This window comes from Parasteatoda tepidariorum, chromosome 10 (genome assembly GCF_982258835.1).
Source record: "Parasteatoda tepidariorum strain Cologne lab strain chromosome 10, Ptep-v5.0, whole genome shotgun sequence".
In the NCBI taxonomy this organism is placed as follows: Eukaryota; Metazoa; Arthropoda; class Arachnida; order Araneae; family Theridiidae; genus Parasteatoda; species Parasteatoda tepidariorum.
This window is the reverse complement of record NC_141764.1, coordinates 60,857,399-60,874,676: the sequence shown is the minus strand read 5'-3', so window position 1 is coordinate 60,874,676 and position 17,278 is coordinate 60,857,399. Positions and strand designations below refer to the sequence as shown.

The 17,278-nt window shown below is 31.7% G+C and overlaps 2 protein-coding genes across 2 annotated transcripts in view; one reads left to right on the top strand and one right to left on the bottom strand.

Moving 5' to 3' along the window:
• The window catches only part of LOC107448467 (serine--tRNA ligase, mitochondrial), a 45,573-nt gene that overhangs the window by 5,078 nt on the left and 23,217 nt on the right, over nucleotides 1-17,278 (top strand). Inside the window, exon 3 of the mRNA XM_043053963.3 lies at nucleotides 5,726-17,278. This exon is cut by the window's right edge and continues 23,217 nt beyond it. Coding sequence (XP_042909897.2) covers nucleotides 5,726-6,215 — 490 coding nt within the window. The 3' untranslated portion in view covers nucleotides 6,216-17,278. The remainder of the gene's footprint in view (nucleotides 1-5,725) is intronic.
• On the bottom strand, nucleotides 841-2,993 carry LOC107452926 (uncharacterized). The gene is made up of 2 exons (XM_016069557.4): nucleotides 2,650-2,993; nucleotides 841-2,517 (listed from the first exon to the last, which is right to left on the bottom strand). Exon 2 carries the CDS (start codon nucleotides 2,235-2,237, stop codon nucleotides 936-938), a length of 1,302 nt encoding a protein of 433 aa, XP_015925043.3. The 5' UTR covers nucleotides 2,238-2,517; nucleotides 2,650-2,993; the 3' UTR covers nucleotides 841-935.

The following is a 17,278-nucleotide window of genomic DNA, read 5'->3' as shown; positions in this document are numbered from 1 at the left end:
CCAGATGCTTAACTACAACTAGATATAAAAGTGCCCAAGTAGCAACATTACAATACAAAGTAAATAAATTGCTTGTCCTTGAATTTTGTTGAAAAAAATCATGGCCCCAAAAAGTCCTTAAATTCTGTGATAGTGTCCTTGAAAAGTTTTTGATTTTCTCGTAATTTTAAAATTAATATTTTTTACTAGAAAAGCACAGAAAAAGTAATTAAAAAAAACTTCAAACAAAATTATAAAAATTTCGATCACTCACTTTCATTTCACAGTTTTCTTGGCTGAGAAGTAGAAGACCGTCAAAGTCTATCTAATTTCCTAGTTTGATCTAAATTTAGAAAAATCCCTTATCCTTATTCACCCCTCTCCAGTGATTGGAATACAAAGTGCCAGTAGGGTGTGGGAAGACCAATAGTGAAAAGAAAACCATGTCTAGTATTAGTCTTGTTTTAACCAAGTGTCGCATGCACTAATTTTAAAATGTGGTTTTTGAAACTTTTTATTTTATTTGCTAACGTGTGATAACAAAAATTTCATTCTGATTTGAATGGAGCATGGAATGTGCTTCCCTAAATTTTGATAATATAGCAGGGTGTATAAAAATCATGATTTTTTTTTAAAAAATCAAAAAAATCGGAATTTTTGGATTTTAATCATGATTTTTTTATAATTTCAATTCTATGGAATATAATCAATTTTGTGTACCATAGATTTAAAGTTGTATTGTATTACTATTGTTACTTATGGTATACATTGGAAGTAAACATTACTCACCATTATCAACAAAATATTTCTTAATAATTTAAAAGCAAAAGGTGAAATAAGAAATAAACAATAACAAAGTGATTTCAAACTACAAATCAAGAAAGAAATTGTTTATCAAACAATATGTGATAATTATTAATTCTACATCTACAATATCAAATTATTTAAACAATCATTTAATTAGTTTTATTTAAAGATTTAAACATAAGGACTAATTTAGCTGCTTTTTCTACACCCAATTGATTCCGTAGTTTAGTATGTACAAGTCCAAAAGTGGAAAACATCCTCTCTATCTCTGCAGTTGTTCCTTTTGCAGTACATAACAACTGTATTGCATCAAACTCTTTTTGACCTACACAGTTCTTTAGAAGCGCAATTGATTTCCACCATTCCAAGATGTTTAAAGATTCTAGAGATTCTTTAACAAACAAAGTTCCATTAAACGGAGGAGAGCATACAATGAATTTTAGCAAAATACTTAATAAGGAGGTTTCTCCATACTTTTCTTTAACAAAGTTTACAGCTTGATCTTTTTCATTTAGTGTTAAACATTGTACTTCAGAATTAGGATCCAAGAGGTAAGCTAGGAAATGAGCTGGTGTTAACGCTTGTTCATATCGTTTAGTAAAAAAATTTTTGCAGCAATTATTAGAATCTTTCAGAGTTTCCTTTAAATTTTTCCAGATGTTGACAACATTTGATAAACTACAATTATCTTTTTGCATTTTATCTAATGCTACAGAAATGGGTTTTAACATTAAAAGCAGATCTTCTGCATTTCTTTTAATTGCCATATTCATGACTTTTGACCTGATATTGGTGTCGATATCATCCCTATTATCCTCACAAACTTGCACGAAAGTTGACCAATTCTTGATGTAGCTTTCTAATGAATCACACATAGAATTCCAGCGCACTTCAGTTGGCCGAATTAATCCAGTACCTTTAAGCTCATTGTATTTAGCTGTAATTATTTGATGATTTCGGAAATATGTTATAACTTGTAAAACATGTTCTGCTACATTAGGCATAGAATCTTGCAAATCTTTTGCCAAAAGATAAAGCAAATGAGCTGAACAGCCATATGATATTATATCAAATTTTGCATTTAATTCGTCCCTCATTTTTGCCATATTTGAAGCATTATCAGTAACAAAGCTACGCACACGGCATTTAAATTTTTTTTCTACATTTATTATTGTTTGTGTAACAGCAGCAGCTAAATTTTGGCTAGTATGTGATGTTAAGGATGTGTGGATTGTGTCTACTAAATAAGTATTACCTTCCATTGAAGTAACACATGCACAAAGTAATGTTTGATTGTGTATATTAGACCAACCATCCACTGACATACATACCGTTTGTTCAGATAATTCACCAGTAATCTTTTCTATCTCATGTTCATGAACAGCACTTAAGAGACGATTGCCTAAATCAATTTCACTCGGGGGTTTATACCCAGGTCTTAGCATTTGCATTAGCTTAAGAAAATGTGGATTTTCAACAGATCGAAAAGGTATATGTTGGAGGAAAAAAAGAATTTGGCTACTTGTAAATCTAGTGTATCTTTAAGATTGGTTGGCATTTTCACTATAAATGGGCTAATACCTGTAGTCTTGAATTTCTTTATCTTTATGTCAGTATCAGTAGCAGTCAAATCTTCATCACACTGAATACGCTTATTACAAGGATCTGGCAGATTTTGGCTTTCAATTTGAGCTTTATTATCTGTTCCTCTGTTGTAAGTAGCAGTAACATCTGTGTAAGAAAGGAAAAGGAGCCATAAGTGTAATTCTATTTATTTTTTATTTTAATGTAAAAAAAAAGAACTTAAAATATTATGATATGAATTAAAAAATAACAGTATAATAATAATAAAAAAATTATTACCTAAAGCATCTTTTTCTTGTTCACAATCTTTCTTCTTTTCTACTTCATTTTTTGCTACACACACTTCATGATGCATTTTCATTCTTGATACCAATCCTTGCATTTCTTTTTGGCATAATTTACATATTGCTTTAGATCCTTTCTTTCCTAACTCAATTTTTTCATTATAATAGACCCAAATGGGATCTTTTTTCCTTCCAGCAGACATTTCAAATTATAATTAAAGCTAATAATAAGTAAAAATGACTATCCCAACTACCTTAAGTATGCTAACAAACACTAATTCACAACTCAAAGAATGAAAATGGCGCAAAACAAAAATAAAGTTCAAAATTAGCACTACAACTTCTACCAAAAAATATATACTTCAACTAACAATATGTACTACAACTTCCACTCCAGGTGCTGCTGTTGTTGTTTTTGTTTTGTAATGTTCCATGCTGCTATCATAGCTGTAATCATATGTAAACTGTTCAATGAACTATAAATATAATATGTAAACTGTTTTTAAAAGCAAATGAGTCACATTGAAAGTAGAAATGTTGAATTATATGAGTGAGATCTGAGAAATATATAGAACAGTCTACTTACTTGTTTATGTTTGAAACTTAGAAAAATATACAAAAAATGTTCAAGACTAAACACAAAATTGTTTTTTTTTTTTATTAAAATCATTTACACCCTGTAATATAGATTAGATAATATAGATGAACATGCTGTGCACTAAGACATTGGTGGTGATTCACCAATTTTGCAGATATTGCAGCAATCCCATCAATAGCGGTTGACCTTACAATCAGCTAATTTTTACAAGAAAAATAGACAATTGCGGTGACAGTTGGAAATCTTTTGATGCAATTCCGTTTGAGGAGAAATTACTAATATTAGGGTGACCCGATGATTCACGATCACTGTGTTTCTGGGGTAAATAATGATCACCTAAGTTTTATTTTAAAAAAAATATTTTTTTTTTTAAATTTGAGACATGGACAAGAATGCTTGTACACTTTACTAAAGTATAACTACATTTACTTAATAATTATTTTTGTTTAATCTAACAAAATAAGTATCTTTTAAACTGCTTTCTGTATTTTCCATTTCAAAGATGGGTTTCAAAATGTGCATATTTCTGCAAAGATCCCCCTCATTCTCTTAATAATAAATATTTTGAGTTACTTTCTTTTTCTTTGATATAAAAGTAGTGTAAGCTTTTGTTTAATTGTTTCACATCAACTGTAAACTTCATAATTGATTGTAGGAAACTATATCAAATTTTGCCCCCTACAGATGGGGTAATTCCAGATCATTGTAATTTCTTCTTATAAATAGTATATAAAATAACTTATAAATAGCTAATTGTCTTTTCTTAAATAACAGTTCATATTTATTAAGTGGAATTTTTGTTTTGAAAAAAATTTGTTTTTAACTGTATACAAGACTGTATTCTGATTTACACCATTTTTGGTTTGTCTTACCTTGCTTCTATCTTAATTTTATGTGTGTATATCGTTAGAATAATTTTTAAGTATATAAATTAGCCTAGTATAAATATGGTGAGAAATTATAAGCCTAAAAAGGATTCTAAGCTTCTAGAAAACAAAATTAGTGAATTTCCTTTAATGATTGAAAATTAAAATTTCAGTGTGAGAGCTGCTGCCAGAGCTGTTGGCATACCTTACTTAACTTTACACTTTCCCTTAATGAAGTTAAAAAATCCAGCAAAAGTAACCCATGTGGAAACTCTCTTATATTTGAGAAGAACATGAGAATGAGTTGGCTGATTGCCTAAATTGTACGGCACGATTCAAAGATTTTTAAAAATTTAAAGCGTTAATCGTTCTTCTTGCTTTTAAATAAAACCTTTTATTAGCTGCTTAACCATATCTTTTTGGTTTATTTGTCTTATTTGTTAATTACCTTCACATAATTATTTTCAAACAGCCCTTTTACAATAAAAACTGGTGATCAGTAATTATCCCAGAAGTGATCAGGAATTACTCCAGAAATGATCATGACCAGGGGTAATTCCTGATCACTAAAAATTTAAAATCTTTTAAATTCTAATTAGATTTTCATAGGGCTCATCTCATATAGTTTCAAACTTCCAGTAAATATTAAAATTCTATTCTGAATAGTTTTTTCACAAAATAGATGTTTGCATTTTTTTGATCAGGAATTACCCCAGATCACCCTACTTAATATGATAACTATTTTATATAAATGTAATTTTGTGTATAACTATTAATATTAATGGGCATGTATATAAATATATTTTGTCAAGAATAAATAAAGGCATTAAATAGTTAACCAACTTTAATAAAATTATTTATTAATAATATTATTTATTTAATAAAATTATTCTATTATCAAAAATATTATGAGCTTGCAGATACTTTTGGATTGTGTGCTTATCTTACTATGATAATGCTATCAAATATGAAATGGTATAGAAATTTGGAATAAATTCTCCAAGGAATAAATTCTTGAAGATGAAATAGTAATGCATCATTTTTCTCTCCTACGCAGGTCCTTGAAAATTTAGTGGGAACCCTGCTTTTTTTGTCCCATTTGTCTCGATCAAGCAAGTTTTTTTTTTATCCACTGTTTAAAATTTGTATATAAAAATTGGCAATACTTTGGCTGCAAATTCCCAGCTTTAACAATTTTACTTCAGGGCAGACCTCATCCAGGCCTATTGCTCTGTCTTGAAGTTGAAGATATTGGATTATATTTCTTGATTTAACTCTACTTTTTACTTATTTCTTTCGATTTCAAACAAGTTGCCTTAGTTTTAGCCTAGCTTTAAATTTTATAACCTAGTTTTAGGAATGTTGTCGACTACAACATTCACTCTCTCACTTTTCACTAAATGCATATTTTAAGTAAAGTTTTGCATCATAATTCAAATTAAGAGTTAATTTTTAAAAAAGAAAAATATTTTTGGACATTGAAGAATGATCTGGTTCCGCTGAATCACCACTTGTTCAAATTGTTTTAGAAACAATAACCACAAACACTGATTATTGATTCTAAATAAGCTTTCTTTATATATTAAATGTTATTTTGTTCTTTTCAGGGTTCATTATTTTAATAAAGTTGAAATGTTTAGTGTAACACCCAATGAATCTGGTAATGAAAGTGAAGAGATGTTGAATTATTTTGTTGATATTCAAAAAGAACTATACTCTGAATTAGGTCTCCACTTTAAAGTTCTTGAAATGCCTCCTTGTGAACTTGGTTTGCCAGCTTACCACAAAATAGATGTTGAGGCCTGGATACCTACGCAAAAACTGTATGGTGAAATTTCTAGTACTTCTAATTGCACAGACTACCAAAGCAGAAGACTAAATATTACATATTCATCACCTGGTGGCAATCAGTCATTTTGTCATACCATTAATGGAACAGCCTGTGCTATTCCTAGACTATTAATAACTATACTAGAAAATTTTCAAAATCTTGATGGCAGTATTACAGTTCCTATACCGCTTAGAAAGTTTATGAAAAAGAACGTTATTAGTGAAAAATTTAACGAAGTTTCTCTTTGTTTAAGACCTATTCCATGAAAGAACCATAACTGAATGTTGAAGTTTTTTTTTTTTTAGTGAGAAATTTTAATAAACGTAAAGTGTAAGAAATTGTTGTGATTATTCCTTTTATGATTAAATTAAAGTGAAGGAAATTTTATTTTTACTTGATGTTTTTGTTTGATGATTTTTACCTGATGTTATTGACTTGCATTTGAAATTAAATACTGTTTAACTCTAAAAAAATTGAGGGGTCTTAATTAGCCATGTTAGTTTTTTGTTGCTCAGTAATTCAAAAGAAATTACTTACCGAAACCATTTAGCATTTCTGACTTTTTATAATTGAGTCCAGTTTCATTGCTTCAATTTAATATCTTATTTATATATTCATGTGTTATCCTTATAAAAATGTATATATGGAACCTTATGCCTAGACTGATGTCAGGGGCCATAGTTGCCCCTAAGGTATCCTTTAGTATGTATGAGGAACTCCCATTGCATTAATAAGACAAAATGAGGGTGTTTCTACATGTTGATGGATTTTATTTATAGATATAAAGAAAATTATCTAGGAAACTAAATAAAATAAAAAAATTCAAAAACCAATTATGATTTTAATCAAATATTTCAGCTAACCAAATTGAATAAAATATAAAATTTCAATTATTGAGTCTTGAAATACCTTTTATTAAATTAATTATGATTATTTTTTTTTAAAGATTTTGGATGTCTAATTGATCTAAGTACAAACAACCTGGACTAAGTTTAAAAAAATTTATATTGTTGAATGAGGATGTAAATGGAGTAATTACATTAAATGAAATCTGCCATAGTTAGCAATCATTATTTGAATATTTTTTAAATTTCTTTTTCCACATGGACTGCTGATAATTTAATGTGAAAGGTTTCATAATTTTATTTGTTATGTTATTAAAAGAAAATTATTTCAATCATATTCAATTATAAGGGGCTCATGGGGATTAATTTCTAATTTGTATTTGCTGATTTATCAGACTTGACGAAATTACTAAGATTATGTTTTTTATAAACCATACCAAAATGCTTTCATTTAGTACTTAATTGCTAAAAAAGTTGTATATGCAAACAGTTTTAAGTATGCAATATTAGTTATGTAGTATTGTTCACATAAGTATACAAGGATAAGCTTTATTTTGATACCATACATATTTGCTCAATATATCACATTTCTAATGTGCATATTAAGAAAAAAGTAAGTAAACTCAAATATTTGCAATAAAATTCCTTGTGTTTCAATTTTGTATGTGTGATGCTTTACTAAGTCCGAGACATTAGAATTTTATTAATTGTAACCGGATGTACTTTACCTATTTTAAATTAATAACTGGCTGTAATTTGTATATTTAAAAAAAATAAGCATTATATTGAATAAATTTGTATTCAAAAATTGAAATCTTTTTTTGCAGTATAAGATGTTGGAATTAGAATAAGTTTTAGTTTTACAGTTAATGCTAGCAAAATCTTATTTTAACTTACCTCAGGGGGTTTATCTTTTGATGAACACGGGTGTCACAATCCCGAGGTGCCCCAGTGTTCTATTTTATCTATATTTATAAGTATTTGGGGGGGGGGGAAACAGTTGAACATTCTATGCAATTGTCTACATTAAAATTTGCTACCACTTTATAATAAAGTCAGGATTTTAGCATTTTTCTGGAAAAATTAACAAATGCCTTTGAGAGAATCTTAATCTATTTTTTGTTTTTTTGTGTGCAAAAGTTAAGGCTTTCAGTCTATAAGTATTTTCCAAAATATAAGTAATTTTTACTGTATTGATGTGTGATACAAAAGTTGTTTGCAGACTCTATAACTTAAAATATTCTCTACTGGTTCATGTGAATATTTTAATCTTGTAAAATATATGTCTATTTATAATAACACTTCATACTTTAAAATGCAAGAAACTAGGATTGAAGAAAATATGTTTGTGCTATTTTATTAGTTAAATATGTGACTTGAAAATTTCTTTGTTTTTCAAATCTTTCAGTATGAAGTGTTTTAGCTGTTAAGTCTTCTAAGCAATTTTACACTACGTATAAGTAAATTATAATGGAAATTGTATGATTGCTTAAAATATACAAGAAATCATAGAAGTTAAAAATGTTTGGTTTAAAGTCATGTCATTGCACGAAATAAATCCTCCTCAGGGAGTTTACTTTCAAGTAAACACGGGTGTCACAATCCCGAGGTATCCCAGTGAACAGTTTCCCCCATCTGCTAGAGCCTGTTGCAGTACATTATAAACAAGCCAGGGTCTGCCTGGAGCTAAGAATATTATACTGTATTTAAAGAATAATTAAATGAATGCATTTTGTCCCAGTAAAGCAGTTGAAAACTTGAAATGTGTAGAGCTTTGCTTTAGAAATCAGACTAATGCAGCTTTGTTGGCGTTTTTTTTTTTATTAATTGCATTAATGTGATCAATGCATACTAGTTGTATATTGAGTAAGAGTCACATAAAAAGCAAACACCCCTTACGAATTAAGTTTAAACAAAGTCAATCATGACTACCGTTATACACTATCGTTCAAAAGACTTTGGTCAGTGTGTGAATCGTCTATAGAAAAAAAAAATCAAATTATGCTCATTCATTTCAAGAATTTATTACTACTACATTTCTCAACAATATTTTAATACTCTATAAAAACAAGAATTTTTTATTAAACAACAGATATATACAACTTCTATTTAGATTTTACTCTCATCAATAATGATCACCTTTTGCGCTCATGGCAGCCTTACAGAGATTTGGCATTCGAGAGAGTACCTTTTCAAACGTTTCACAACTTAAATTTTTCCAGGCATCTTGGAGACATTTCTAGAGATTATTTACAGTAGTTGGGCACATTATTCGTACCCTTCTGTCCCACGCATCCCATCGTTTCTCTATAGTATTCAGATCAGGTGATTGTGGAGGCCAAGTCATGATTTTAAACACTTAGTTTTTTTTTTTCGTTTTCAAATAATTTTAACATAATTTAGAAGAGTGCTTTGGGTTATTGTCTTGTTGAAAGGCAAACTCCCTTTGCCAATATTATGAATACCAGATGCGCATTATGAACCAAAATACTATGTGCACCGCCAAGGGTGTATCGAAGAATAAATACAAAAAAAAAAAAGTTTACTTAAGGACAATTATACCGTAAAAAAAAGGAAGGCACATGATTAATAGGTTTAGTGGAAGTACATTTTGAAGCGTTGAATTAACCCGATAAAAAAAACTGAAGTAATAAATCATACCTTTGCTTGGTCCAGATATCTGTACTAAAAAGGAAAACAATCCATATATTGTCCACAAAAGAGTTAAAAATTAAAGAACAAGTTCAGATGAAGTGGAAAGTTAATATTTATTCTATTATAACTTAAGTCAGCATCAAGAAACAAAACACAGCAAGCGTATGGAGAAGGTAGTGGATAGGAGCGGCTGGAAGTTCTTTATTTTCGAGGTCTTCGTTCAGACAGAACGATTCCGCAAGTCCAAAAAAAAGCGCATTCAATGCCGGATAACTTCACTGAAAAGTTGTAGAATGAGGACGAAAAGGAAACGATGTAGGATAATCATCTTCTCTTGCAAGCATTTACCAGCGAAAACCATGTCAGCTGATATGACGCCATGTCGATACGAATTCTAATGAATCTCATCATTTTACACAAAGGGAAGCTGCAACCATTGTCACTTAGATAGAATCATTTTGCGTGGTGATCCTTTCACCAAAACCATGCTGAGTATGGGAGATGGATTTCTTAAAGAAAAATACACAGTTTCATACTTAAACTGAATATGCAGCCGCTAACATCAGCAATGGCGGTCGTAACGCCATGCTCCGACCTCAGGGGGGAGGAAGGATCAAAAATGAAAAGTGAAAACTCCGTTAAGCGGAGAGCTGCATGAAAAGATTTTTTTGAATGCCACGAGCGTCTCTTGCGCTCCGATATTTATCCTCTTGCTTAAAGTTAAAATCAAATTACTTATTTTCAAAAAGTTGAGATGTTATCACAATTATTTTACTAGCGTTACGGTTAAGGAACACATCTCAGATTTTGTAAGGCACGCTGACATCAAAGATACCGGCAAACAACTGTCTTTTTAAGAAAAGGGTAGGGCTGAAAGAATGTGAACGGAAAGTCAGGGGGAGAAAGTCCCCATTGCACTACAGAGTAAGGGGCGAGAAGAATTAGATCAGTAAATAAGGATTTGTATCTGGAATTAACAAAGTTATAACAAAATTAAATTTAAACTTGTGACCTGATGTCACATTATACCCCCCCCCCCACTGCACAAAAAATTTTGAAGGTTTTTTTTTTTTTAAATTGCTAAAGAGAAACATAAGTACAAAAGTTGGAATTATAAAGCCTAAATTGAGTATTAACAGCCTGCCACTCCAGTGTACCACTTCTCCACTTACAAACGGTCAAATTTTTACATTCATGTACAAATGATTATACACAACAACAAGTCAACAAAAACTTTGACAGTAAATAATTCTAGGGTCAGGCATGCTGTGCCCCAAACCTACATTTACAAGCAAATGGTATCACATAACAACGCATAAATATAAACAGCTCTACATGGCTGCATCTTGTGTATTTGGCTGCATCTTTGTGTTTTTCCATGGATACATTTTGACAAGAGCTCTTTTTGGCATAATTCCATATACACTTTTTTAACAGAATTTAACACATTTTTTTTTTTAATCCTGGGTATTTGCACTCTGGTGTTTTCCCGAAAGAATTAGCTCGCTGGTAAAAACACCAACTGTCAACACCTGTAGGACATTGTCCGTGCATAGGATTCTCGGTCGAAGATGCACAATGGAATAAAGCAGCAATCACACTTTGCTGCATCTTTTCTAAGTCGCCTTTATTGCTGCATATCGCTATCCCATAATAGTTTTGCAACCTATCAATAAAGGTATCGGTTAGTTTTCCTTTCCCCGATAAACCTTTGATTTTTCTTTAACTTTCTAAGTCGAGTTCCAACACGTTTCTGGACGTGTCCAATACATTCAAACTTTTTTACCTCTATGTCTTTTCTATACACATAGTTTACTTCTTGGAAACCTTTTGAATCACCAAAGTATTTGTCGTAAACAAGGCCTCGATGTTTTATTGACCTTTGCAAAATTCTTGAAGCACTGATAACTTCCATATTTTGTGCAGTTCCTTTGTAATTACAGCGACAAGTATGATCAGCTGTAAGATTTTGTCTATTTGTGTTTGATTTTGTAGAGGAAATTTTTTTGCAAGTTGGGCAAAATGACTACATAGCTTCTACGTCCGACACCTTTCCTGTGTCTATCGATAAAGCAGCAACACAGCCATTAAGAGAAGTGTAACCTCTGCGCTGCCACGTACCATCAACAGAAACCCCACAAGCTGCATTTTCAGTGTTTATATTTAATAGCTGTTTTACTTCCTTTGCCGCCTTGTCCATTGAAGCTTGTGCTATTTCAGATACAACATTCAATAATTTTATTTTGATTTTCTTGAAATCAGGCGGTGGAGGCAAATTCAGTGCTGCACAAAATAATTTAGCAGCAGAATGTCCATTACCCAACTGCCTCATGCCATAAACTAGCCTCATATTTATTTCAGAGGCATTGTGTATTTTAGGAGATGAAGAAAATCCTTCAGAAAAATCGCAATAGGAACACTTCAGAGTAAGATGTGAACACAGTCCATACCTGGGTTCTTCTTCAAATTAAGCCCTATGCCTGAACATTCAGGACAAGATAGTTTGCCGAATACCAATTTCAGTAGACAGACATCCATCAATCTATTTCCAGAGAACTCTTCATTTTCAAAATTAGTACTCTGTAATAGTGTATCATCAAGCTTAGAAGAGCTTGCAGTACTTGTCTCAGTTATGTTGTTGTTAGAGTGCCGATTACCGTGAAATTGGCGTTTTCGTCCAAGCGATTTTCCCATTTCTACTTTTCAAATATAAAAATAAAAACTAAAGTATAATAAAAATGTGAACTATGAAAGATTAAATTAAATTTAAATTCCTGACATAAAAAAATCGTCACACAACACTGTGACATCACCCCAACTGACCCACAAAATTTTGTGAGCAGTCGCAAAATTTTGAACAGCCTTGGCAAATGACTGAAAAACATTATTAAAAATTGTCAAGCAGCAAGTCAAAGAAAGTAAAAGGGGATAAGACAGAAAGCTCCCACCCATCTCCACTCAGGTGTTATATACATCTATGACATACAAAACAGTAATTCATACATAAAATATATGACAATGATACACACAGTAATTATACCAAAAGTAAACAAGAGGAGATTTCATAACGACAACAAACTGATTAGGAGAATAATACAATATAATGAAGTTGAAAAAAAGGAATTGTTGCAACAATGGAATATTCTATGGGAAAAAATACCGTTCGTTTCCAATACACTAGAGTTATCATCACGGAGCACAAGATAGCACATTTTGAGTACTATGGTTGTCACCACACAGTTCCTGGTGATGTACTACTGGACACCGGATAACATCTCAGTCAGTACTGATGATGGAAAGCACTTGATTTGACACAAGTTGTCATTTGAAGGATTCAGCAAACCATCTCATGGCATCTGAAAGTACAAGCCTCGGACAGATTATGCTCGACAAGAAAAGGTACACCAACTACCAAGCAACAACTAAATTTAATTTAACGAAAAAACAACACTCCCTAATTTGCGCAGAAGGACGAAAAAAGAGCAAGAAAGTAGTGACATCATTAATAGAAATGCAAAACAGGGGCAACTCGGTCAAGACTTGATCATGCCCTATTACACGAAACTAATATGCATATTTTGAGATGGTTTTCAAATTGTTTAACGAGATTTTAGAATATGAGAAGGATTAGGAATTTATTAAGGCGGCACGGTACCAAATTCCAAAAGTATTTTATTTTATTTCTTTAAATAAAAGTAATGTGAGAAAATGCAAGAAACAACATTAAATAAAGCATACTGAAAAAAAAAATTTCTGAAACCAACGATTTGTTAAATATTTCGAAAAAATTTAAAGTTCGTTAAGGTTTTGTCAAAAATTGTGATTTTTAAAAGATTTGGAGTCCCCATCTGGTAGCATAGTTGTGTATCTGAAGCCTTTTGCTTCGGATTGCTTCGACAATTTTAATGCTCTGCTGACGCTTCCATAGAGCCAGATGAACCACTATGGGTGATGCAGCAAGAACTTTTGTGCCCAAGATACCACATATGAAATTCAGCAGAATTTTCTCCTAGAGTTGGTTTGGAGTGTTCACATTGAGAACATCTCTTTGACATAATTTCAAAATCAAGCACATATCCTGTGTAAATGTATATAACGCAACGAACTCCTATTTGAGATGAATGACCCCTTGTTAGCCACGTTCCATCATATGAAACCCCCGACATTTATTATTTCTGTATTGTCTTCGCAATGATATGCTTCACGCACTTCACCATAAGTTTTTTTTTAACATTTTGTGAGTAAACTCAGATAGCATTACATCATATTGATTTTTACCCTTAGTAAATGTTCTACTGGACATAATTTCCATATTCAAGTGCATACAAAATGTTTCTAATGCTGAGTAACCAACTCCAAGACCTAAAACTCCTTTCGCAATTCTATTATTTACATCATAGGCACTCCCACATTTCAGAACACTTTTCTGTAACTCACAGTTTCCAATTACTTTTTTTAGATGAGCTGCCTTTATTTAAAGTGTCACATATCACTTTGAGTTCATGGCAAAATCCACTTTTCTTGCCTAAAATTAGCTTCAGAGAAGTTTGATGGCAAGTTGAACACATAAGGGGATCCAATAATACCTTTAATTGTTCAACGTCTACAAGAATAAATATACTGAGCACAACTGGGTAACTGAGAATGACTCTCTGGATTTATTTTACCAAAGTCTGTGTTCGATAATCTCAATTTCTGTTCGTTTTTTCCATTTTGCAATTAAGAGTCATCAGTTTTACACCATCGCTTAGCAGCCTTTCCTTGATTTGATAAGCATGCACGTTTTCGCCGAGGCATTTTCTTTTAAAATATAATTAACAATAATAAAACTAAGCGTACTGAAATAATAATAAATAAAACTTAATGAAATAATAATAAATAAAACAACTGGTCTTGAAAAAAACAGTTTTTTGTAAAAGGAAGTAACGAAAACGCAAGATGAATTCAAACGAAGATAAAACAATCAATGCAAACATGAAGAAGATATAGACATACAATAACAAAGTGTTATTTTATACTGCTTATAGCTTACTTCTACCAATTATGACTTAGCTATAAATACTTATGCTTTAATTTTGCTGCTAAAATCTTACGCTAAAAAAGCTTGTTTACATTGTGACACGCCCCTTTTGACAGTTGAACACGTCAATTGAAGAGTATATCTGTAATAAAAAGTGGCATAACTTCTTTAAAAATTGACGAATCGCTCTGAAATTTTGTACATATATATATATTCAGAAATGTTTAAGCTTTTAGAAAATGCAATAGTTAAAAAAAAATCTATGTTTTGGTCGAAAATTAGTTACTGTACCGCCTTAAAAGTTGAAAATTGTTTTCTTATATTTTGGAAAATGATTAGAATTTAAAGTTGAGATTACCTTTTTTTTTCTCTTCCAAAATTTTACTATTTTTTTTTATCCAAAATTTTATTAGATGGTCGTCTGCAATGAAATTCATTGTTTCGTGATGTTTTTTATTTAATATTTTCTTTTTCAAGAATGAAAGTCTCCACTCTTTAAGAGGGTTGATATTAGGTTTGCGCGTGTGCCAAGATATAGTTATTGGGCAGTCTGTTAAATAAAGATCGGGGTCACCTAATTGACCACAAGTGCAATTATCAGTTTTTGTTATTCCTAAGTATTTGAAGTATGTTGGAAAAGGGTCATGGCGTGTCAGGAACCATATTTCCCGTTTGGATGGGATTTTTTTGAAACCATTGATTTTATTGAAAAGGTCAAAAAGCCTTCTCCCCGTGTCTATATTGTTCCAATAAGCCTGCCAAGTATCTAATATTATTTGTTTAAGGGTACTTGAGTCTTTGAAGTGATAGACTTCGTACATCTGGAATGACAGCTTTCTTCACCTCTTCGGTTACCCATGTGCCGACGAAAGCTCTCTCATCATCATTATGATTGCAAGATGACTGCTGAGCTCCGTCGCAACAAGCTTGACATAGTGGGAATAATAATTTTCCATTACTCCTATACGGCAATACTGGATGGAACAGTTTTCTGGGAGGCAAAACCTTACACTTTACAAATCCGAAATATCATCGAAGTTCTCTGTGATAATGGTGGGATGACCCACAGGGTATCTGTAAAACAAAAACAAAACATTGATTAAAAAAGATACTACTACTAATAATAATAATACAAAATTTCCCATATTTAGCATCAAGAAGTGTTAAAAATTTAAACTCACTGGCAGTATTTATTGCACCAAGGGTACAAACTGGTGAAATCTATGTACTTCGCTCTACCTTCGTAAACTAGTTTAACTGCGTTTGTGCGGCCACCGAAGAATGTGTCTCGAGGATTTAAACGATCAACAACGTCATGGGTATTTAAAAATAACCTGACTTCATCCGTCTTCTTTAGCTCTGCAAACTCATGCTCCCAAATCTCCACTAAATCATAACCCTTTCTCCTTAGTCTTTCTGAAATCTCCACTGTCTTGCGTTTAAGTTTCTCCATGGTCTCGCCAGACACGGGATTTATGACATCAGGATCATAGCATTTTTACAACCATGGAAGAAGCAGCCCTGTTTTCAAAAAAAATTATAAAAAATAAACATAAACTAAAAATTATCAATATTTATAAAAAATAATTTTAAAAAAAATATAGAAAAAACCCTTACGTGAAATTGATATATCGTGTTTGTTAAAGAACAAAATCCATCTATAAGAGTTTCTCCTTCATGGTTCAATGCATGGTTTATAGAAATACCTCCAGAAAAAGACACATAATCCAACCATCTAATACTATCCAAACTATAGTTACCATTAACGTAACCATGCACTGGCACCATAGCGATCGTTCCAGGTTTGACATGATTGCTTCGATAGCAGGCCATGCAAGACGTAACTAAAATTATAAAATGAAATGTCATTATAAAAAAAATAAAGTACAATATACTGATAAAAGATTCATGCATTAGTAAAAGATAATTTAAAAAAAAAATAATAAACCTTACCAAAATGGATCAATACTACAAATTTCTAGAAACTGTCAACATTTTCGTAGTATGTCCACGTCCGATCTAATACAAAATTGAGCTCCATTAGAACAAATTTTTTAAAAAAAAAGCCAACTTACAAATAAATAAATATTATTGACATTAGATACATACCGACAATAGATCTCCATCTCTTTGCGAAAGTCAAAGATATCCTCCTTATGCTCACTATACCAGGCCATGAATTTTTGACGCGTTTCTGAGGACATGGAATCTGGGCCATAGAAGGAGGGCTCCGGCATCGCACCTATGTAGTCTTGATTTTGCGGCGTATTGAAAAAATGAGGAAAAAAGCCTTTGGCTAACTCTTGCAGTCCAAACATCTTTGGGAGTTTACATAAAGCCATCGGCATAAAACAGAAAGAATTAATGAAGCGGATACTTAATGCGGTCACTGAAATCTGCAGGATCTTAGATCCTTGCGGGATCACCTTTGGCTGGTAACCACGCTCCAAAAGCCATCTTAATACGAATTGTCCATCAAATCCCTTCGTATTATGGGCAATGAGAGTGTACCCTTTATGAGCAGGTGACAGCACATAGGTGCAAAATTTGGTCAGAGTATCTTCTCCCTGAAATATAAGCTCTGAACCTTCAGCGTACTGAAGAATTGCATAGTTAACAAAATGTTCTCCAGTCACACAATACACATTTCACGACCAAAATGAAGCATGTTAGGGCTATATCCTGTGGCAGGATGAATAGCACTATTTTAGATTTGTGGGTGAATTAAGAGGGCAGATAGAATAGAAATTCCTTGCTCTCGCAAGGCAATCAATGAGGATTTTAAGGAAGTGTTTATTCTTTCTGAAAC

Excerpts from the sequence above, each read along its gene's own strand:
- LOC107452926 (XM_016069557.4), bottom strand. The coding sequence starts at position 2,237 with ATGCAAATGCTAAGACCTGGGTATAAACCCCCGAGTGAAATTGATTTA.